The sequence below is a fragment of the Erpetoichthys calabaricus genome, chromosome 4, assembly GCF_900747795.2.
Source record: "Erpetoichthys calabaricus chromosome 4, fErpCal1.3, whole genome shotgun sequence".
Classification (NCBI taxonomy): domain Eukaryota; kingdom Metazoa; phylum Chordata; class Cladistia; order Polypteriformes; family Polypteridae; genus Erpetoichthys; species Erpetoichthys calabaricus.
Window position 1 is genome coordinate 14,511,513 of NC_041397.2, and position 24,785 is coordinate 14,536,297.

Genomic DNA, 24,785 nt, shown 5'->3' on the forward strand with positions numbered 1-24,785 from the left:
CTCTCGTTCGCTAGCTAAGCAGAGGTAAGGAACGCCTCGAAGCTGGCAGGTGAGTGAGGAGGGGCCTGCCTACCTCCCCTTGGCCCGCTGCGTCTCTCTCGGATTTACAGAAATGAATCGGTACCGCAAGTGAACTCAGATAGTTAGCGCAACGAGTGAAGTCGCAAAATCAACTGGAATGTTCAAGCAAATTATAGAAAAAAAAACCAATCTAAATCCGTTAAGTAGTTCTCTTGTGAAAAGAGGACAGACGTACAGACAGACAGATGTTGGATTTTATATATATATATATATATATACATATATATATATAGAGAGAGAGAGAAATACATTCAGAAATACTAGAGGAAATGAGTATTCTTCCAAATTGTTGATAATATTAATTCTTTTATGGAGTGGCAAAAAGGCGCTATATGGGTGCCCGACCTGGCACACATAAAAATAAAAGAAATGTATTTTTCTTCAGCTGGGGGGGGGCACAAAGTAAATACGAAAGCAAACAAAAAGCACAATGGTCTTCACCACCATTCCTCCCGGCAGGCGTTGTCCTCCTCCTCCCGGAGTGGTGGCTGCTGGCTCCTTTTATAGCTCACTCAGAAGTGCTGCAGGTGCTTGATAACCTGCATATGGTTGCACTTCCGGGTGTGGCTGCATTGCTGTCCAGACCGGCTCAGGAAGCTGTGCAGCTCCCCCTGGTGGTGGCCACGGAGCCCAACATGGCTGACCTCCAAAGTCCCATGCCTGTGGTCCCGATACAACCCAGGGGGGCTGCCATCAATTGTTCCGGGGGAAGTAGTGTGTAACCCATAGCTGTTCCCCTGGATCAAGTGTCGAAGGGGTGTCCCGGCCAGGCATGGACCCCAGCCATCCGCCACCAAGGTGGCCATCTATTAACATCCAGTTGACACTTCATTATGCCACCAAGATTACATTTCCATGAACTGCTGATTGACATTCCTATTTTCCAGTATTATAACTTTGTATCACAAAGTGGTGGCTCTGAGGCTAAGGATCTGCGCTGGTATCCAGAAGGTTGCCAGTTCGAATCCCCATCACTGCCAAAAGAGATCCTACTCTGCTGGGCCCTTGTAATTGCTCCAGGGGTGCTGTACAATGGCTGACCCTGCGCTTTGACCCCAAGGGGTATGTGAAAACGAACAAATTCCTAATACAAGAAATTGTATAAGGTGAAATAAAGAACAAAAAAAAAATTACAGACATGGACACATTTGTTGGTATCCCTCCATGAAAAAAAAGCAACCCATAATTGACATTGAAATAACCTGAAATTGACAAAAGTCACTGAAACCCATTGTGGTTTATTCCACATTTAACAAAAATCAGAGTTTGGATCCAACAGAATATCTGAAATAATAACACAAATGACAATGGCACAGAAAGAAAATGATGGCACATGTAGACTAATATTTTGTAGCACCACTTGTAGAGGCAATCACTGCAAAGCAGCAATTCCCAGAGCTCTCAGTAATGACATCTGCATCTGTCCACTGCCAGTTTGGCCCACTCTTCCTAAGCAAACTGCTCCAGCTAAATCAGCTTTGAAAGGGGTCTTCTCCAGGCCACACGCTTCAGTTCCTCCCATAGATGTTCAGCAGGATTCAAATCAAGGCTCACAGAAGGGCACTTCAGAACAGTCCTATGTTTTGTTCTTAGCCTTTCTTGGCTGCATTTAGCTGTGTGTTTTGGCTCCTTATCCTGTTGGAGGATCCATGAGCTGCGACTTAGACAGAGCTTTCTAACACTGACCAGAACATTTCACTCCAGAATGTCTTGACAGTCTTGAGATTTCATTGTTTTCTGCATAGACTCAAGGCACCCTGTGCCAGACACAGCAAAGCCACCCCAAAACATAACTGAACCTCCTCCATGTTTCACAGTAGCTATGGTGTTTTTTTTCTTTGAAAGCCTCATTTTCACACCTGTGGACACAGATCTGATGTGACTTTCCAAAAAGCTCCATTTTTGTCTCATCTGTCCAAAGGACATTCTCCCAGAAGCATTGTGGTTTAGCAAGATGCATTTTAGCATATTGTAGTTGGGCTTTTTTATGTGTTTCTTTCCTGTGTCTTCTTCCATAGAGCCCACTGTCACTCAAAAAGCAATGGATGGTGCAATCAGACATTGACGGACCAGCTCCTATGTCTTTTGTCTACCATTTTCACCATCCTTTGTCCCATTCTGGGGTTGATTTTCCTCATGTGGCCGCATCCTGGGAGGTTGGTTATGGTCCCATGGACCTTAAACTTTTTAACAATATTTGCAGGTGTTGCCACAGGAACATCAAGCTGCTTGGAGATGGTGGTCTTCTAGCCTTTGCTTTTCACATGCTGGTCTGTCATTTACTTTCTGATCTTCTCAGACAACTCTCTCTGGTCCATGTTCAGTGTGGGATACCTGGCGATACCCAACAGCAGAGTGAGAACTTTTCTCCATTTAAATCGACTGAATGGTGGCTTGCACAACTGGAGAAATGAGATACAAATTCAAGGAAACAGCGAGTCTGAAAGTCACTCCAGTCCAATTATTTAGGATCTTTTCTAGGGGCACCAGGCCATTTTAGAATATCTTGGTAGAATAAGCAACACTCGATCTCTTGTCACCCTTTGCTTTACTCAATGGCATATCAATGGCATGAAGGTACAGAGATAGGGGACAATTTCTCTTCATGTCCTCACTTTACAGGAAGCATACACTGTGTTTCCAATGGGCTGTAAGGGGACCAACAACTTTCTCCACGTCCATTTGTTATTTGTTCAGGGTTTTCTTATAGTGTTTTGTATTTCTATTCTGGTTTATGGTCTCTTGTTCTAAATAAAAGCTGTGTGTTTTTGGCTTTTATCTTTATTTAGTGTTTTATGCAGATATTATTTTGTGTCCAGCGTTGTTAATTTTGATTTTTTGTGAAGCAGTTTAAGCATGGGAAGAGTGCTATATAAATAAAATGTATTATTGTTATTAACTTGCAAGAGTTGTTGGGCACAGTATGGTGCACAGATTGTGTTTCATGTATGTCTTTCCCCAATCCTGGACCCATTCTTGCACAGGGAAATGCCTTTTTTTATGAGGATGGTATCTGTCTGTTGAATGCTGGGTGAGCAGGTGACATGTTTATCACGACTGTCACTGCTTACCATGACCTATAAGGGTTTGGGTTCATCACACTGCTGCTCCCTCTTTGACACCTCGCTACAGAAGACAAAGACTAGAGCTGAAACTACTGCGAACAGATGGACGACTGTCCCAGCTAAGAATAGAAGTTTAAAATAATTGGGATACATCTCCAGTTACATAACTATTAAAGAGAGAGCAGAATGGAGCTGATAAGGCCGCATTAATGCCACAAACCTCGCACCTTTTGACCCAGAGGGAGTGGCATCAGCGTGCAGCGGTGCATTTGTCTGCATATCAAGGCCCCTTCTGATGGATTTAGCTCAGGAAGGCCTCTGCCATCTGCAAGCCAATTGTGAGACCAAGTGATAACAAGCGTGTCAGTTGTAATAGATTCAGAAACTATTCAGGCCCTTCACTCTCTGTACACATTTGTGTCGTGGATTTCATTTTAAATAGATAAAAATGACACTCTTGCCCATCAATCTACACTCAATAACCCATAATGACAAAGTAAAAACAGGTTTTCAGAAAGGTTTGCAAATATATTAAAAAACAAAACCTGCAATCTCTCATTCCTCACAGTATTGAGACCCTATATTCCATACTTTGTAGAAGCCTGCACTTACAGCTTCAAGTATTTTTAAGGTAAGACCCTGCAATCTTTGCACATCTGGATTTGGGCAGTTGATCCCATTCTTCCTGGCAGATCCTCTCAGGCTCCGTTATATTGGATGGGAAGTGTCTGTAAACCATCATCTTCAGGTCTCTTCACAGATGTTCTCTGGGGTTTAAGTCTGGGCTTTGGTTGGGCCACTCAAAGACAGTCATAGATTTGTCCCATAGCCACTCCAGCATTGTTGTGGCTGTTTACTTCAGGTCATTGTTTTGCTGAAAGGTGATCCGTTACTCCTTTCACGTGCGCCCTGGAGCAGGTTTCCTTCAAGGACCTCCCTGGATTTGGCTACATTTATCTTCTAAATTCTGACCGGTCCCTGTCACTGAGAAGCACCACCACAGCATGATGTTGCCACCAAAATTCTTCACCGTAGGGATGGTATTAGGCCAGTGGTGAACAGTGGCTGGCCTTTGCCAGATATGGTTTTTGAAGTTCAGCCCAAAGAGTTCAGAGAATTTTTTTCCTCATGCTCTCATATAAACTGTCATAGGCCTTTAACTCATCAGTGGCTGCCTTCTAGGTATTCTACCATAAACGCCTGAGTAATGCATAGATGGTTGTCCTTTCGACAGTTTCTCACATCTCAGCAGAGGTCTGTTAGACTGACCATTGAGTTCTAGGTCATCTCCCTGACTATGGACCTTCTTGCCCATTTACTCAGTTTGGCCAGTTACCCAACTCTGGGAAGAATCCTGGAGGTTACACATATTTTCTATTTCACAATTATTAAAGTCACTTAGCTCCTGGCAACACTGAAAACTTTACAGTTTTATCCCCTTGCCCTTCTTTATGCCTCACCACAATCTGATCGCGGAGGTCTACAGTGAGTTTCTTGGACTTCAACGGCTTGCTTTTTGTCCTGTCGTGGAATTTAGAACCCTAAATACAGTTGGAGGTTCTCTTTTCACTTTTTGTCATGGGTTATGCCATTTGACCTGTCTGCTACACCCGTTTTGTGACGATTCCAGAGCTGTATGTCCTGGTCAGTGTCCAAATTCCACACTAGATTCCAAATCAAAGCTGACGAGTGCAACTTATGTCTTTGAGATGTAAGGATGGACGGTGCAGTGTAGCTTTGAACAGACATTCTTGTCCATTTTTTTCGCTGTATTACCTCATTTTATTACTCTTGCTGTCTACTCATTGCCTAAGGGAAGACATTTAAGTGTCAAACTAAATTTCACAGTTCTGTTGAGTATTTGCCCCTGGAAGCTCAGGAAACTTCCTTTGTCTTCTCTACATCGTCTTACCTGCTTGTCACATTTCTGCAATTCTCAAATGTGTAATTGTGTTTGTATACATATATATATAAATATATATATACAGTACTGTTCAAAAGTTTTAGGCAGGTGTGAAAAAATGCTGTAAACAAAGAATGCTTTCAAAAATGAAAGTGTTAATCAATAAAATGCAGTGAATGAACAAAAGAGAAATCTAAATCAAATCAATATTTGGTGTGACCACCCTTTGCCTTCAAAACAGCATCAATTCTTCTAGGTACACTTGCACACAGTTTTTGAAGGAACTCGGCTGGTAGGTTGTTCCAAACATCTTGGAGAACTAACCACAGATCTTCTGTGGATGTAGGCTTCCTCACATCCTTCTGTCTCTTCATGTAATCCCAGACACATTCGATGATGTTGAGATCAGGGCTCTGTGGGGGCCATACCATCACTTCCAGGACTTCTTGTTCTTCTTTACGCTGAAGATAGTTCTTAATGACTTTGGCTGTATGTGTGGGGTCGTTGTCCTGCTGCAGAATAAATTTAGGGCCAATCATACGCCTCCCTGATGATATTGCATGATGGATAAGTATCTGCTTATATTTCTCAGCATTGAGAACACCATTAATCCTGACCAAATCTCCAACTCCATTTGCAGAAATGCAGCCCCAAACGTTCAAGGAACCTCCACCATGCTTCACTGTTGCCTGCAGACACTCTTTATTGCACCGCTCTCCAGCCCTTCTGCTACAACCAAATGTTTCAAATTTTGACTCATCAGTCCAGAGCACCTTCTGCCGTTTTTCTGCACCCCAGTTCCTATGTTTTCGTGCATACTTGAGTCGCTTGGCCTTGTTTCCATGTCGGAGGTATGGCTTTTTGGCTGCAACTCTTCCATGAAGACCACTTCTGGCCAGACTTCTCCGGACAGTAGATGGGTGTACCTGGGTCCCACTGGTTTCTGCCAATTCTGAGCTGATGGCACTGCTGGACATCTTCCGATTTCGAAGGGTAAAAAGCTTGATGTGTCTTTCATCTGCTGCACTAAGTTTCCTTGCCCGACCACTGCGTCTACGATCCTCAGCGTTGCCCGTTTCTTTGTGCTTCTTCAAAAGAGCTTGAACGGCACATCTTGAAACCCCAGTCTGCTTTGAAATCTTTGTCTGGGAGAGACCTTGCTGTAGAACTACCTTGTGTCTTGTTGCTGTGCTCAATCTTGCCATGACAAGAAACTGTCTTCCATAACCTCACCTTGGTAGCAGAGTTTGGCTGTTCCTCACCCAGTTTGAAGCCTCCTACACAGCTGTTTCTGTTTCAGTTAATGACTGTGTTTCAACCTGCGTGTGACATTGATGATCATTAGCACCTGTTTGGTAGAATTGGTTGATCAGACACCTCACTAGAATCCTACAAAATCCCTGACTTTGTGCAAGTGTACCTATAAGAATTGATGCTGGTTTGAAGGCAAAAGGTAGTAACACCAAATATTGATTTGATTTAGATTTTTCTTTTATTCGCTCACTTTGCATTTTTTAAATTGATAACAATAAACAATCATTATTTATATTTCTGAAAGCATTCTTTGTTTACAGCATTTTTTCACACCTGCCTAAAACTTTTGCACAGTACTGTATATCTGTGTAAGCCCGGGCTCCTAGAAACTATTGAAATCGTCAGAAAAAAAATTGAAATGCAGAGTTTGTGCCTTAGCGGCTAAGCGAGTTTGCCTTTACTCAGAGGTTTTGTTTTGCCGACGTACTCGGATGGCTTTTGCATTAGTGGCTAAGCGAGTTTCTCTTTCCTGGGCAGTTTCATTTTGGCGACGGAGTTGGTTTCTTTCAGGTTCATGCTGTAGCCTCGCACTTCTTTCTTCTTCCGACTCGTTAAGTTGAGGCTGCCTTGGCATGATTTAAATCTAATTGAAGATAACGGAGAAAAATTAAAAGACAAAAAAGAAAAATACAACACATATACACCAGAGTAAAAGTAATACAGATAAAATAAAAGATAACTGAAAAGGACTATACGGAGAAAAACGTCTAAAATATTAGAGCGCAGAGAGTTTTGTTGACACGATGCAGGCAATGTGGAATAAATGAGAGGTAATGTGAATATGAGGTTATCGCAATCACCAACCACCCCTTTCCTAGCAACAGTCAGGCCGTGTATGGTGACACCCCCTAAAACTTTCTCCATGGGGTGGGGTGTGGATCCCTTCCCGCCACGCCACTGCCACCTGGGCTGGACAGACAGACACACTTCCACGCATAGACGTTTATATATGTATATACATGTGTATATTTATATATATTTTGGTTCATTCTTTCATTGTTTCTCCTGCCTGTGCCATGTTTGCTCTCTTTCTTATTTTGTATCACACGTCACACACAGAAGTTAGTGATTGATACTCATCATGCTTCGGGAATGTGGCACAAATACCTGTGAGGTCGCTGATTGTGAGGTGCTCTACAGCTGTAGCTTTTGTGACTGACCTGAATGCATAAAACTGCCATACAGGGTGAAGGCTCTGCACCATTGAATAACACAAAGCATACACTAAACCAGTAATACAACCATATTGTTGTGTGCTTGGGGGCTACCTTCTTGAGAGTCAGCAAATGGGTATCTCGTATTCATTGGCAGCAGCTCTGTGTAACTCTGACGGCTTTGGTTTCTTGCAGTGTGCGGGAGAAGAAAACTGGGTGGACAGCCGAACAATATATGTTGGACATCGTGAGCCTCCACCAGGCGCTGAGGCCTACATCCCACAGCGCTATCCTGACAACAGGATTGTCTCTTCCAAGGTGAGAGTCCATTTATGGTCCTAATAATAGTTGTTGCGTGTGTTGTGTGTGTGCCATTCTCCAACCAAAGATTAGATGATTGTGTACCACCAGATTATGTGGTAAACTTTTTTTTTTAATTAAATAGAGGAGAATTAGGAAGCAACATCATGAGGCAGCCACCCAGCCTAATACACTGGTGTGCAAAAAGGAGAATTACAGTTCATCCGGAAAGTATTCACAGCGCATCACTTTTTCCACATTTTGTTATGTTACAGCCTTATTCCAAAATGGATTAAATTCGTTTTTTTCCTCAGAATTCTAGACACAACACCCCATAATGACAACGTGAAAAAAGTTTACTTGAGATTTTTGCAAATTTATTAAAAATAAAAAAAACTGAGAAATCCCATGTCCATAAGTACTCACAGCCTTTGCTCAATACTTTGTCGATGCACCTTTGGCAGCAATTACAGCCTCAAGTCTTGTTGAATATGATGCCACAAGCTTGGCACGCCTATCCTTGGCCAGTTTCGCCCATTCCTCTTTGCAGCACCTCTCAAGCTCCATCAGGTTGGATGGGAAGCGTCGGTGCACAGTCATTTTAAGATCTCTCCAGAGATGTTCAATCGGATTCAAGTCTGGGCTCTGGCTGGGCCACTCAAGGACATTCACAGAGTTGTCCTGAAGCCACTCCTTTGATATCTTGGCTGTGTGCTTAGGGTCGTTGTCCTGCTGAAAGATGAACCGTCGTCCCAGTCTGAGATCAAGAGCGCTCTGGAGCAGGTTTTCATCCAGGATGTCTCTGTACATTGCTGCAGTCATCTTTCCCTTTATCCTGACTAGTCTCCCAGTCCCTGCTGCTGAAAAACATCCCCACAGCATGATGCTGCCACCACCATGCTTCACTGTAGGGATGGTATTGGCCTGGTGATGAGCGGTGCCTGGTTTCCTCCAAACGTGACGCCTGGTATTCACACCAAAGAGTTCAATCTTTGTCTCATCAGACCAGAGAATTTTCTTTCTCATGGTCTGAGAGTCCTTCAGGTGCCTTTTGGCAAACTCCAGGCGGGCTGCCATGTGCCTTTTACTAACGAGTGGCTTCCGTCTGGCCACTCTACCATACAGTCCTGATTGGTGGATTGCTGCAGAAATGGTTGTCCTTCTGGAAAGTTCTCCTCTCTTCACAGAGGACCTCTGACAGAATGACCATCGGGTTCTTGGTCACCTCCCTGACTATAAGGCCCTTCTCCCCCAATCGCTCAGTTTAGATGGCCGGCCAGCTCTAGGAAGAGTCCTGGTGGTTTCGAACTTCTTCCACTTACGGATGATGGAGGCCACTGTGCTCATTGGGACCTTCAAAGCAGCAGAAATGTTTCTGTAACCTTCCCCAGATTTGTGCCTCGAGACAATCCTGTCTCGGAGGTCTACAGACAATTCCTTTGACTTCATGCTTGGTTTGTGCTCTGACATGAACTGTCAACTGTGGGACCTTATATAGACAGGTGTGTGCCTTTCCAAATCATGTCCAGTCAACTGAATTTACCACAGGTGGACTCCAATTAAGCTGCAGAAACATCTCAAGGATGATCAGGGGAAACAGGATGGACCTGAGCTCAATTTTGAGCTTCATGGCAAAGGCTGTGAATACTTCTGTACATGTGCTTTCTCAATTTTTTTATTTTTAATAAATTTGCAAAAACCTCAAGTAAACTTTTTTCACGTTGTCATTATGGGGTGTTGTGTGTAGAATTCTGAGGAAAAAAATGAATTTAATCCATTTTGGAATAAGGCTGTAACATAACAAAATGTGGAAAAAGTGATGCGCTGTGAATACTTTCCGGATGCACTGTATTGACTCCTCATGCTGGATACAGTAAATGGTGGAAGGATGGGTGCTGTGTTCCCCTGACTATACCAGTAGAAAGCAGATACTGTTGTGTTCTTATTGCACTTGGGTGATTAATATTTCATTTTTCAGCCGTAATGTGGTGAACAGCATTCTAGAGGCATTGACAAAAGTGTAAAATAAGGTCTTGCTGCTTGTAGGGTGATGTTTTTGTTTGCACCTCATCAAGTGTCTGTGTCTCACTCACTACTGGCTCTCATTCGGTTTCATGAACTACTAGATGCGCAGGGTTCAAGGCCATGTTGCAGTTTTAAGAAATACAAGGCATCACAATGCTTTAACCTTTTTGATTTTGCACACCATCCATTTGTTTTTTTGCTTGCAAGTACTGTTAATGCTGTCACTCCTCATATTTTCTGCGTGTCGCTTATTTGAAATTTTGTGCCACTTGCCCTTTGGAGCCTCTATACAGGGGTGCACCACATTACCTTCATGAAACAGATTAGGACCAAGGCCTGTCATAAGGAGTTCCCATCTCATCAATATTCTGAACTGCTCTTGATTATGTGTTGTCATCCAGTGGTGAGAAATTGCAAATTGCAAACATCAGGGCAAGTGTCATGTAAAACAGGGGTGAGCATCGTCAGTCCTGGAGGACCTCAGTGGCTGCAGGTTTTTGTGTCAACCCAGTTGCCTAATCAGAAAACCATTCTTGTCAAAAAGAAATCTTATTTAAGGTTATGATTTGTTAGTATTTTAACTCTGCAATATCAAGTCATTCTTAAATTGTATTTTTTTTTTTCTTTGGGCCCTACCCCACCATAACCTATCGTCTACGGGGGAGGAGTGAAAGCTTTAGAGTCGTCAAAAATTTAGATCTCTGGTTTTCGACAGATCTCGACATCTTAGGGTCCCCTGATACCGAAAACATCGATATCTCGATGGTGTGTGTGTGTGTGTGTGTCTGTCTGTGTATGTGTCATAGTTTCTTGAGGACAGTCTAGAGCTAAAATGGCTGGATGGAAAAATACCAAACTCGAAATGTAAGCCTGTTATGAGATGACGATGTGCTGATTAGTATTTGAGCCAAATCGTATAAGAGAAAGAGGCACTCTAGTGAAACCCTCAAATACTGTACCGTAATTCTTCAATTAATTATGAATTCTTCTTGTTAATTGCTACGTAATTACCTGTTGTATGATCAGAAAGATCAGCATCAGAGTGGTATATAATTACTGAAATGTTATAGAATAGTTCGGGTAACTTGATCCGTAGGGCACAAAGCCTACTGAAGCTCATGTCCAAATTATTTCCTTTCTAAGGATATCATTCAAATGATTTGAAGCCTAAATCAGATAAGCAGTTTTCAGTCCTTCACTTTCTCTTCAGTTTACTTCTAAATATTTTATTAAACCAGACTGTACACAGTGAATACATACAGTTGTCAATGAAAACACGCGAGATGGAAAACTGTTGGTTCATTTGCATCTGCATTTTATTGCTAATAAGGAGCCATTAAAAACAGTGAATGGGGCTGTTTAAGACTAAAATAAGCAAGTAAAGGTTCAAAATCTTAACAAGCAAGACCACTAAAATAAATCAGAAAAATGTCACTTGACCAATAAGTGCTTCAGCAGCAATAAATGACTTCTCAAGAAGCAACTGGGTTACAACAAAAACCTGCAGCCACTGCGGCCCTCCAGGACTGACGTTGATCACCGCTGGTGTAAAGGGTCCCGTGCCTTGATCTGCTGGTGTCAAGTACATGGAGTGATTCCTTTTTTATTTTCTTTTGTTATGTGTGAGAAGGACACGTGTATGACTGTGGTGGAGAGATGCATTTATTTGTGCTGGCTATGATAACATCTACTAGTTGGTTAAAATCAAACTGTCAAGACTCCAATACTGACTCTTTTCTGTTTTGTCTTCTTTTCTTATAGTATACGTTCTGGAATTTTGTACCAAAAAATTTGTTTGAACAGTTCAGAAGAATCGCAAATTTTTACTTCCTCATCATTTTTCTTGTGCAGGTAAGGGAGGAGGATACATGTGGAACAAAGCGTCAGTTGTTTTTTTTTCACTAAATGCCATCGTAAGAAGGTTTGAGATGAGAACTGTGTTGGATAAACGAGTTGTTAAATAAACAAGCAAGTGCCATCTAATGAGGGAGTTTCATTTGGAAATGTGCCTTGCTAGTTTGCCCTGAGGCTTACCCTGGCAGACATCCTTTCAGACTATGACAGCCTGCTAATGTTGCACTTCAATCCAAGTTTCCCGATGCTCACATTGTGGTCTTCATCTCTTTGCAGTTGATAATTGACACTCCAACCAGCCCAGTCACAAGCGGACTTCCACTTTTCTTTGTAATCACTGTGACAGCCATTAAGCAGGTATGTACAAAAATTTGGGAATGGCCTCTGCTTCTAAAGAGTCTTAGAGACATTGTCTAGATGAGTAGAAATGGCTGTAGTACACTTAAATGTGTAGAGCTTACCCTGTGGTGTAAATACAGAGAGATACAGAGAGGTCACTTGTCAAAGTGTTGGATGCCTTGTGCCTGTGGTCGATGGGGAGCTTGGCACTAGTTGGTGTGACGCAGGTTCACTAGACTGAGTATCAACAGCTAGACAGCAGATAGTTGGTTCACAATAAAATAAGTAATCTTTAGAGAGGAAAATAAATTAAGACAATTTAACTCCAACAAGAAGAAGACAGGTGTTTCAGGAATGTACAGAAATTGCACAATGTTGTATGAGTAACATTGTTGATGTGATTAATAAATTCCATTGTAAATGCCTTTCGGCTGATGTTACATACAACATGGTGGGACTGAGTGTTTATAGCAAAACTGTTTGTGCTTCGGGTGAAAGACTTGACCTCTCTGGCTGCTGAAGCCTTCCCAAGTGCCTTGTAGCCATTGCTTCCTGTGGTAGTGTGACGTCTGTCTGTGCCACAGTACTCCAGCCCACAACACTAACTGATAGGAAAGTTCAGTGATGGAAGTCTGTTTTTTTGTGGGAATACTTTTGTTTAAGAACTAACAGTAATGAACTAAATATCCAGTTCGGGTGGAAATTACCTGAGTAGTTTAGAGTCAAGTCAAGTGGCTTTATTGTCATACCAGCCATACAACATATTGCAGCATACAGTGGCACAAAATATGGCAGTGAAACATTTACACAACAACAACATTTATTTCTACAGCACGTTTTCATACAAATGATGCAGCTCAAAGTGCTTTATAAGATGAAGAAAGAAAAAACAAAAATCTAAAAATAAGATTAGGCAATACTAAGTAGGGGCGGCACGGTGGCGCAGTGGGTAGCGCTGCTGCCTCACAGTTGGGAGACCTGGGGACCTGGGTTCGCTTCTGGGTCCTCCCTGCGTGGAGTTTGCATGTTCTCCCCGTGTCTGTGTGGGTTTCTTCCCACAGTCCAAAGACATGCAGGTTAGGTGCATCAGCGATTCTAAATTGTCCCTAGTGTGTGCTTGGTGTGCCCTGCGGTGGGCTGGCGCTCTCCCCAGGGTTTGTTTCCTGCCTTGCGCCCTCTGTTGGCTGGGATTGGCTCCAGCAGACCCCCGTGACCCTGTGGTTGGGATATAGCGGGTTGGATAATGGATGGATGGAATACTAAGTAACAAAGAATAAAGTAAGGTACAAACATACAAACACAGAAAAAGTGCAGCCAGGTAAAGAACTATAGTATGCTATAAATACAAAAATAGGTAAGTGAGTAAATAGTAATAATTTGAAGTAGACAGTATTAAATAAATAAATAATAATAACAACTCGTAATAAACAATGGTAACAAGTGTAATAAATATGCTGCATACAATAAATAAACTACTAGATCTGAGGACAGGGGGGCAGCACAGAGTTCAGACTCTGGACAGCCAAGTGACCAGTGACCATACACTGCTGAGACTGGTAGGAATGTCAACTGGGAGGCTCACTGTAAAAGCCTCTCAGACACGTGACTCAATTTCCTAATGAGCTGTAGTGTGTGTGGTATAGCGGGTCCGCGGTTTCCGAAAAAAAGGCTGGGTTTTTAAATCCGTATAGTCGTGCCGTTCTCCGTGGGCGCGATCACACGACGGCGGGGAGTTAGTGAGGTAATTGGAGCGGGTCGCACCTGCACTTGTGGGTGCGGTCATTCTTGATTGCCTCATTAGCTTCCTGTGGTGTGTGATTAAGGCGCTGCGCCCACGGAAGCGCATGGAGGTAGGTGTATATATATATATATATGGATCAACACCAGAGAAAGGGGGGTGGAATGTAGAGAGCGATCGGTGGAGGTGAAGGAAAAAGGAGGTTAAAGAAAGTGAGAGAGCAGTCTTGGCAGGACGATCTGGCCACCTTGGATGAGGAGACAGAATGAGCTGGGGCCCCGCGTAGGAGTTTTAGTTAGTTGCGCTGTAGGGGCTAGTTCGCCACACTGAAAACTAGCGAGTGGGGTGAGCAGAGAGGTGTCCTCCCATGGGATCTGAGGAGCGACTATGGGTGCGCGAAGGATCAAGGGAGGAGAGCCAACCAAGACGGTCTGGCAGTGACATCCGAAAGGAGGCCAAGACGGAGGTTAGCTGAAAGAGCTCGTGGCTGTGGGTTCTCCACCGGCTGAAGGAGCAATGGGTGAGCCGGGAAGAAAGTGAGACGGAGGTGGGGCTGAGAATAAAGGGAGTGAGAGACTGCATTTTTAACTTCTGTGTATTAACCTTGAGTTTTAAAGGATTTATTTATTGGATGTTTTTTTTCCCCCACTGGACACTTGTTTTAAGGATTTATTTATTGAACTTTGGACACTACACTTTTGCATTTTTTGTTTTGATTATTGTTTTAAATAAAAGCACTTTATCACTTTTTGAATGTATCCCCTGGCTTCATGTGATATTTGTCCCCATTTGTCAGCTCATCTCGGTGACATTACTGACAGTGATGAGTTTAGGGTTCCCATAAGGACGTTGGGAGCGTGAAGAGGACCCGCATCGTCACAGTGTGTTTCAACTTTATAAATCAGACTGTCATACTGGGGAACATTTTTGCTAGTCCAAGTAGAAGTAATTTTCAGCTTTGGGTCAACTGTCTCTAGAAAAAGATAAGAGAGAAGGAGTCGGATAAGATGTTCCCAAGGACTTTTGCCTCCCCTCACATGCCACGTTATGTAATCTACAGTGGGTTAAATAAGTATTGAACGCGTCAACATTTTTTTCAGTAAATATATTCCCAATGAGGCTATTCACATGAAATTCTCATCAGACATTGGTCTTAACTCAAGAAATCCACAAATGTAAAGAATTCATAACATTAAAGGTCATAAACAAAGGTATTTGTAATAAAGTCGAATGACACAGGGAAGAGTACTGTATTGAACACGCTAATTTAATACTTACTGGAGAAGCCTTTGTTTGTAATGACAGCTTTAAGATACTTAATGTATGATGAAACCAATTGCCTGCAGTGATCAGGTGTGATTTGGACACTCATTCTTCTAAAGTAATCATCTTCAAATCTTAAAGATTCTCTTTAGTTCCTTCCACAATTGTTCAGTTGGATTTAAGTTGATTGATTGACTAGGCCATTCTAACAACGTGATTTTCTTTCTCTGAAACCATTTGAGAGTTTCCTTTGCTGTATGTTTTGGATTGTTGGATGGTCCATCCATGTCTCACCCTCATCATCCTGGTGGATGGCCGTAGATTCATTTCAAGAATCTCTCTGTAAACAGCCCCATTCATCAGTAGTGGTCTGGTGCCGCTAAGACTTGCACTGTTGAAGTGATTTATTTTTTTAGTGGAGATTCCAGGTATGCACCCAGCCTTGGCCCGACCCTCACGCACTCACAAACAGAGACAAAAAGCAATCAGAAATTAAACAGCAAATAAAGAATGTGTTAATAATAAATGAAAACAACGATCCCACCCCAGTTCCCTTTACGGCGATGTACAATCAACATGATAACAAACCACAACAATAACCACACATGGTAAAGTCTGTGAAAAAATGGCAACTGATGTAATGTAAAGATGAAGGTAAATAGTCCAGAGATCCGCACGTTGAAGGGGAATGTAAAGATAGTCCTACCAATTGTTCCTGAAATGGTGAAGACGGGTGGACAGTTCAGGAGCGCTCCTTTCTTCACAGGATGGCCATAAATCCACATACAGTCCTCATGTAGCAGGCAGACAGTAGACAATTCAGTCCCCGACCCAGAAACTATCCAGACAAAAATGAGAAACCACAGGTATCGCAACAGAAGGTAGACAGACAGGAACTTTAGACATGAAACACAAAATACACAAAAGCCCCCTTTTATATGTCACGCCGGCCTCCTTGTACCCAACATCCCCTGCACCTTCAGCAGATGACCAATCAGAGCCACTGCAGCGACTGCTGGGAGTTGAAGTTTCAAGCACCGCTACACATCGTTCCTTCAATTACATGAAGTCTGCCAGTACCATGAGATGAGTTACAGCCCCACACCATGATGCTTCCACCTCCAAACTTCACTGTTGTTTTTCAGGTGATGTGTAGTGCCATTTCTCGTCCAAACATGGTGTGTACTATGATAGCCAAAAAGTTCAACTTTGGTCTTGTTATTTCAGAGACTTGTCCAAATGTTGTGTCATTCATTCATTCATTCAAAGTGCCGTGACAGAATCCTGGCGTGGGCAGCAGCGGTGGCTTCTTTCTCATTTCTGTATTTGAGATTCCTCAATACATCAAGCGTCTTCATTCCAGTTACTCGTTATAGCCAGCCAAGAAAAGTTAACTATTGATGACCCCTTGCCCGTTTACCCTCTATCCGTCCGGTCAATACTAATTCCTCCAATTTTTCTTTTGACAACACATGGCCAACAAATTTAATTTGTTTTTTCACAATCACATCTATCAATTCCCAAGTCATTGCAGCTCTGTGGAACACCTCTACATTTGTAATCTTTTTAGTTTATGATATTTTCATCATCCTTACACATTTCCACTGCTTCTAAGCATGCCTCAATAGCTTTACTAATTGTCCAACTCTCACAACCATACAGAAGAGTTGACCAAACATAGCATTTCAGTATTCACTGTTGAGTAACTAGTGACACTCTCTTTGATAACAACAATCGTTATATTTTTTTGAAAGTACTCTTAGCTATGGCAATTTGGCGCTTTATCTCCTGGTCTGTTCTTGCATCAGCCGTCAACATGCTACCCAGATATATAAACTGATCCACCTGCTCCAGTGCTTCTCCTTTTACCAAGGTTTTACAGGTAGGACTAGTTGTTTTCTTTGAGAATACCAGCACATAAGATTTCTTTCTGTTGATTTCCAGACCCTTCCATGAGTTTTGCTGTTTTTGTTCTTTGTCAGCTAACAGCACTGTATCACAAATTGTTTATATTCACGCATCCAACCTTTATTCTTTTAAGCTCTCTGATACATCTCATGATCATTTCTGTATATAATGAAAAAGGATCACGAGAAAAGACACAACCTTGTCTTGCCCTTCTCTTCACTTCTTTATACGCAATAATAAGTCCATTTACTCTAATAGCAGTTTCCTGATCCCAATATAAATCTCTCTCTGTCTCTCTCTCTATGTATGTATATATATAATATATATATATATATATATGGTTGAAATAGTTTACTGTCAAATAATGCAAAGAGTACGCGACACGTGTTTCACCCTAATTCTGGGCTCATCAGGCATACACTCTCACTGCACCCCTCTCTTGGGGAATTGAACCTCGGACGTCAGCGCCAGAGGCGAAGCCTCTAACGTTGCGCCACGGCGTGTGGTTCATTCATTTGACAGCATGTAGATCGGGGTAATTACATTCATTGCATTCGTAGTCTGTGTCACAATCTGATTGTATGGGTGGTTACCTACCAGGTAACGCTTGTGGTTGGTCAGCAAGTCAGCTAACATCCGCCACGGTGCCCACACGCCGTGGCGCAACGTTAGAGGCTTCGCCTCTGGCGCTGATGTGCGAGGTTCAGTTCCCCGAGAGGGAGGTGCAATGAGTGTGCCTGATGAGCCCAGAATTAGGGCGAAACATGTGTCGCGTACTCTTTGCATTATTTGACAGTAAACTATTTTAACCATTCTATGATCTGCTTCTCACAACTGAAATGAGGGCACCGTGGCGGATGTTAGCTGACTTGATGACCAACCACAAGCGTTACCTGGTAGGTAACCACCCATACAATCAGATTGTGATACAGACTACGAATGCAATGAATATATATATATATATATATATATATATAAAATCCAATGTCTGTCCTCTTTTCACGAGAGAACAACTTAATGGGTTTAGATTGTTTTTTTCCAGTTGATTTTATGACTTCTCTCATTGCGCTGAGAAGCCTATTTTACTTGCAGGAGCGATATATTCGCGCTAATCCAAGACAGAGGCTGCGGGCCAAGGGGAGGGGGAAGCGGGACCTCAGGAGCGGGGAGCCGGGTAGGGCCTTCCTCACTGTCCTGTCTCACGACTATGTGGGCGGAGCCGTGGGGGATGGCTAGTTATTTAATAAATTACAAGCTTTGTCCATCCACATCGATAGAGTCAAGCATTTCAATTAATGGCCCATGCCTCACATGATCAAATGCTTTTACATAATCTATAAAACATACGTAGATATCTTTCTGCATTTCAGTAGCTCTTTCTGCTAACATCCTGAGAACAATAATCGTATTTCTTGTTCCTTTATCTGGCATTAAACTGTATTGTTCTTCTGACACTTCACCAACTGTTCTTCCACGCAGCCTGTTTAATAACACCTTAAGTATCACTTTCGTTAGGTGACTCATGAGACGTATAGTTTGATGTTGCTCACACTTTGCAGCACCTGGTTTCTTCGGAATACCAATGAATACAGATTTAAACATCTAATTTGAAAAATAACCCTCCTCATAAATCTTACTTGCCAACTGACTAATACGTTTAATACCAAACTACCTGCCAATTCTGGTATTCTATGGCAAATGCCAATCGAGCTCCACGGTGCTGGGCAGTGAGCTCAGGGCGCACTAGAGGATGTCGGGCCCTCAGGCCACCCTCCCGAAGTCTGTTTCTGATTGTTTGCTCAGAGACATTCACACCAATGGCCTGCGTGCTGGAGGTCATTCTGTAGACTCTGGAAGTGCTCATCTTGTTCCTCCTTGCCCAAAGGAGCAGATACCGGTGGGTCCTGCTGATGGGTTATGGACCTTCTATGAGGGGCCCTGTCCAGCTCTGCTAAAGTAACTGCCTGTCTCCTGTAATCTCCTGCATGCCCTTGAGACTGTGCTGGGAGACACAGCAAACCTTCTGGCAACCATCCTGGAGAAGTTGGACTACCTGTGAAACCTCTGTAGTGTCTACCAGTAGCGACACTGACTGTAGCCAAATGCAAAACTAGTGAGAAAACAGTCAGAAAAGATGAGGAGGAAAAAATGTCAGTGGCCTCCACCTGTTAAACCATTCCTGTTTTGGGGGTTGTCTCGTTTTTGCCCCTGTAGTGCACCAAAGCAGCTGAAACTGATTAACAACCCCTCTGCTACTTAACTGACCAGATCAGTATCTCAGAATTTCACTGACTTGATGCTATACACTGAATAAAAAGTGTTCCTTTAATTTTTTGAGCAGTATATATATATATATATATATATATACAGGTAGTCCCCAGGTTACGAACATCCGACCTACGACATACGAATGTGGCCGCAGCTGCGACGCATGCGCCTCAGTAACTGCCGCTCCATAATCTTAGGCCCGGGGACCCTGCAAGCGGTGGCTGGACGGGGTCAATTTCGCTGCTCGCGCAGTGTAGTGTCCGTTGGGCGGCTCCTTGTGGCAAGCGGTTTCACTGCCCGCCCACCACACATGGCTGCCCCGTTCTTCTAGGTGGGCGGCTGGTAATGCTGCAAGTGGTGCCCCTGTTGTGGCTGAACGGAGGCCATTGAGAGTGAACGGGGAAGAGGGGGGTAGCATTGTAGTGTGCCTCGGATGGCTGCGTGTTGAATGGGGGCGGTGGTGCAGTGGACACTGCAGGCAGCATACTGTAGTGGAGATGACTGTGATGTGGGCTGATGATGAACCGCCCCTCGCTGCCCCCATTCATTCTCAATAGCAAGCCTGCTTGTACTGTTGCGCACATAGCAGGAAGTTGTCTCTTGTCAGTACAGGGTGGTCCAGATCTAATTCTGCAGATCCAGATCGTCTGGATGACTTTGATTTATGCGGGGACGATTCCAGTTCGGCGCAAAGATGATTCTTCGTGTCATCAGTTTGCACACTTCTCGATGGTCCGGGATTTTTCGGGTAATTTTCTATATAATAAACTGAATAAGTTATAGTGTAATGAAATTTGCATAATTAGATCTGGGCCACCCTATACATCAGACATGTTGATGACTGGTGCCTAACCTGCTGTGATAGCGTGTACAGTGCTGTGCAGAAGAGCTCATCTTAACCTTTGGTCTTCACCCTTCAAGAATGTCTCTGAAACACAAATCTAATGCAAGTGCTGGTGATATAGTAAAGAAGAGAAAAACCATCACCATGGAAAATAAAGTAGAAATAATAAAAAGGTCAGAAAGAGGTGAAACTCCATCATTCATTGGCAGAGCACTTGGTTACGGTCGGTCAACAATAACATTTTTCAAAGTAATGTACCTGTTCCAGCTTACATACAAATTCAAGTTAAGTACAAACCTACAGTCCCTATCTTGTACGTAACCCGGGGACTGCCTGTACAAGTGTATGTGTATATATATATATATATATATATATATATATATATATATATACTGTATATAGTGGTGGATTGCTGGCTTCTTATTCCGGCCCTCACCCCCAGGCCGCCAGGAGGAGCTCTCCCAACAGCATGGACGTGCCCCGAGTTCCAGCAGGGCCTCATGGACTATTGTAGTTTGTATACACAGCCCTGCTGGATACCTTGGGGACCACTGGGAGTCACTGTCGGGAAGCCCGTGGACTTATGTGTGCCCTATAACCTGGAAGTACGTCCTGGTCACGTGAGCAGGAGAGATGACGTGCTTCCAGGTTGAAGATAAGGACTGTTTACCATGACCCGGAAGGAATAAGGATCTGTGGACTGTTGGGCAGGAACACCTCCGGGTCAGGGTGTATAAAAGGACTCTGGGAAAGCCCAGACATGGAACTGAGCTGGGAGGTAGGGTGGCGAAGTGTCTGGGCGAGGAGGAAAGTGTATTGTTGTTGATTATTGATTTATATGAGTAGTGTGGAGTGGAGGGTGCTTTGTGCACAGTATCGTTGTACAATAAAGAAGAATCGTACTTTCACCTGGTGTTTAGAGTGGTACCTGAGGGTTCAAGAGGTGGACAAAAGCCTTATCTGCTACAATATATATATATATATATATATATATATATATATATATATATATATATATATATATATATATATATATATATATATATATGTATGTAATACATATATACTGAAAAAATGTTGACAAGTTCAATACTTATTTCCTCCACTGTATATTTTCTTGCTGTATGAACAATCTGATGCTAGAAGCAACACGCTATACTGCTGTGCCAATAGTGGGAAATGTCTTTGATATCTTGAAGGCAAAACAAAATGAGGCATCTTCATAAAACTCAACAGACTCCAGCTGCAGACGAGACACTCGTCCAGCGACCTAAATGACACCCCTTTCGTCAGCATTCTCTTTAGACCCAACCCACTCTCCACACCCCCTAGGGTGAAACCAGGCCCCAGCAGTCAGACATTACCAAGCCTTAAAACTAAACATTTACTTAAACATGACATTATGGTGTTATACAAGTCATACAATCCAAAAGCCACAAACTGTGTTTTAAAAGTAACACTTAAAAGTAAGATTTACAATGTCCACTTTAAAGGTAAATTAACAGATCATTTGCTATTTTGTTATTACCAGCAATAAGAAATTGTCTAACTTTATATAGATAAAGGTAGATGTTTGTGTTGAGGAGAGTTTTCTATCCTTCTCGAATGAATGCTTGTGCTTGTGTAATAAACTTTTCTTTGTACCTGTGGGAAGTTTGTGAGCCATCACCACCACCCACGATGCAAAAACGGTTTGTGAAGCTGCCCGGGGAGCAGAGAAAGTCTTAGCTGGGTGAGTCAAAGGACAGCACAGCTCTTTGGGAGTCTGGGGGCGGGAAAATCTTAGACATCTAATGGTTATTTTTGGTAATATAGAATTTATTGTAAGAGTGATTTAAAATGAAAGAAGTGCAGTGCCTTTCCTTTTCTAAGTTCATAGTTTGACAAGATTATTAGAAAGGAGAATGTGCTTTATATCTTGATAGGCATTATTAGGCCTTGGGAAGCATCAGAGTAAATAAACGACATATAATACTGAGTACTATTAAATACTCTACTGCAATAATAGAACAGTACTATTATTAGAAGTAGAACAGCAAAGTGAACAATCTAAACTGTCTAAACTTCTGAAGGGCTGGTGTGTACAATAGAATCGCAAGGGTTGACTATTTACGCAAATTATGTGGCTGATTCGATTCCTAATACGAAAATCGTCTATACATAAAATTAATAATGGTCTGTTGTATTTGTAGCAGCTGAGACAGAGGACAAAATATACCTTATGGTGTTTGGTACTATACTGCCTTAAATAAAAGTAAAGTTTAGTACATAGTTCTTGTGTTTTACTATATTAAAATGTGATGACATTGTGATTTCTATATTCTGCATTAATTTTTTTATATGTTTATTATATAAAAAATCCCAGGACGAGACGAGATCTTTTTCAGAGAGATAATTTCAAGTCCCACGAGATGAGACTTTGTTCCAAGAGATTTAACCACGCCCGGGGCCAGAAATAAAAGACAAAGAGTAGATGACAAAGTAGAATGTCGTAAAGAGGTTCAAAAACATTGGCACGATACACATACAGAGCAGGTTACAGATAATGAAAGTACTAAAATTCTATTGTCTCAAAAAAATGATAATAAAGATCACATTAGTGCAAACAAACGGAATTTATTACTTGGTGAAATAACGGAGCAGCAAAAAGAGATCGATTATATAGACATAGGTGATATGACAGAAGTATGTAGATATTGTTCGGCTTTAAACTTTAAGTCGGAGACTTGTAAATCGTCTAATTCATGTTGCCATCAGGGAAAAGTAGTGTTTCTTTCCAATTGTTTTGTCTTGGTAGAGTAATATATATTGCTCTACTTTCCCCTATTGTATTATTAATATGTAGCCTTTGTCAGAATGCCTAATCTCACAGACTTACCACTGTTTATAAGGTATTATTGTACATAACTTATCCCCACCTTCCCTTCTATATCTATAACCTCAGGCAATTAGATGTAGTAAAAAGACAAGCAGAAGTTAAGTTACACATAAAATAATGTATTATTGATAATATTCATAAATAATAACAATATGCAAAGTACATTTGAATATTGGCAACCATACAACCTGATTAAATGGTGATATGTAGTTCAGGCGGCACACAGACTTGTAGTTACTTAAATGTCTCTAGTTAAGGCATCATTGGTGCTCAGCTTTCAGCCACATGTCTGTTCAAAATGGCTGCTAAACTGTGCTCTTCATTGTATTGTCTTCATCATCACAGGTTAGCAAGAGAGAGATACTTCTTCATCATATGTTGGTTGGTAAGAGAGAGATTGTGAGGTTAAACACGTACATTTATAGATGTTCTGTCCAACCCCTAGAGCCAATAGGACATCATGGTACTTAAAGGCCTCTGAGACAAGCCATTTCCAAACAGCCATACCTCAGACCAATGGGGGAATAGAACACCTGCCCCCAAACCATATGTTAAAGTACACATTAGCCTACTTGCGGGGGTAGAAATGACTTTAGCAAAGAAAACACTCGCCAAACTGGTTTAAGACACATCCCCTAAATCCTGTCGTAAAATTCAAACAGACCCATTCCTAATTGGGGGTAAACACTAAATTACATTGCTTTGCCTAAATTACAAATAAAGACATGCAAAATATTTATCAAGTTATATGTAAAATCTCACATCACAACACCAATGAAGAGGCATATCCATGAGAAATATAAGATTTGTTATTTGGTGAAATTCAAATCCACAAACAGTACAGGCAAAATATCCGAATCTACAATAATCTGTTCGTGTTCGCATCAATCAATGCTCAAAATGTAGATTTACATGATTCAAAACCATATACTATGAGAATCTGTGGTCCTGCAACAATTAAAGCTACTACGAGTTTAATTTCAAAGAAAACACAATTTGGTCAGGTTTATAATTATGATCATGGAGAAGTGATGCAACAAAGAATCGAAAGAGTTAAGTGGACATATTAGAAATTCTACAGCCAGTAATGGATACAAATCCATACGTCCAAAAGTATCGCACTTTACACAAAAATAATCTGAACACAGACAAAGAAGTTTTCTTGGATTTCTATATGAGATCAAGTCACGCGAGACAACACTTTGTGCCAAGAGATTTAACCATTCCCGGGGCCGGAAATAAAAGACAGAGTAGAAGACAAAGTAGAACGTTGTAAAGAGGTTCAAAAACGTTGGCGGTACACATGCAAAGCAGATAGAGATAATGAAAGTACTAAATTTCAAAAGTCTCAAAAACTGATAGTAAAGATCGCATTAATGCTAACAAATGGAAAATATTATGCGGTTAAATAACGGAACAATGAAAAGAGATAAAATATATGGACATAGGTGATATGACAGAAGTATGAAGATATTGTTCGGATTTAAACTTTAAGTCGGAGACTTGTAGATCGTCTAATTCATGTTGCCATCAGGGAAAAGTAGTGTTTCTTCCCAATGAAGAGGCCTATCCATGAGAATTAAAAGATTTGTTGTTTGGTGAAAGTGAAATCCAAATAGATAGGTAGATAGATAGATAGATAATACGCGAGCGGCAGAGACATGAAGTGTCTGGCGTGTAGCGCAGGCCGGGGGGTTGGCGAGTGAAGCGAGCAGTGGGCAAAGCCCCCTAGTATTTCATATAAAAAAAGACACATTTAATCTGCAGTAGTGACTTGTTATGGGTCCAGATTTGAAAGTCCTTGATAGGTTACAAGTTACTGAAATGTGCAATAAACTGGCTTCAAAGCTC

At 42.0% G+C, this 24,785-nt stretch overlaps 1 protein-coding gene across 5 annotated transcripts in view; it reads left to right on the plus strand.

The window, feature by feature from the left end:
• Positions 1-24,785, plus strand: part of atp11a (ATPase phospholipid transporting 11A) — a 238,339-nt gene that overhangs the window by 105,699 nt on the left and 107,855 nt on the right. For all 5 annotated transcript variants that reach the window (XM_051926330.1, XM_051926331.1, XM_051926332.1 and 2 more), the window contains exons 2-4: positions 7,713-7,835; positions 11,604-11,693; positions 11,973-12,053. In XM_051926330.1, coding sequence (XP_051782290.1) covers positions 7,713-7,835; positions 11,604-11,693; positions 11,973-12,053 — 294 coding nt within the window. The remainder of the gene's footprint in view (positions 1-7,712; positions 7,836-11,603; positions 11,694-11,972; positions 12,054-24,785) is intronic.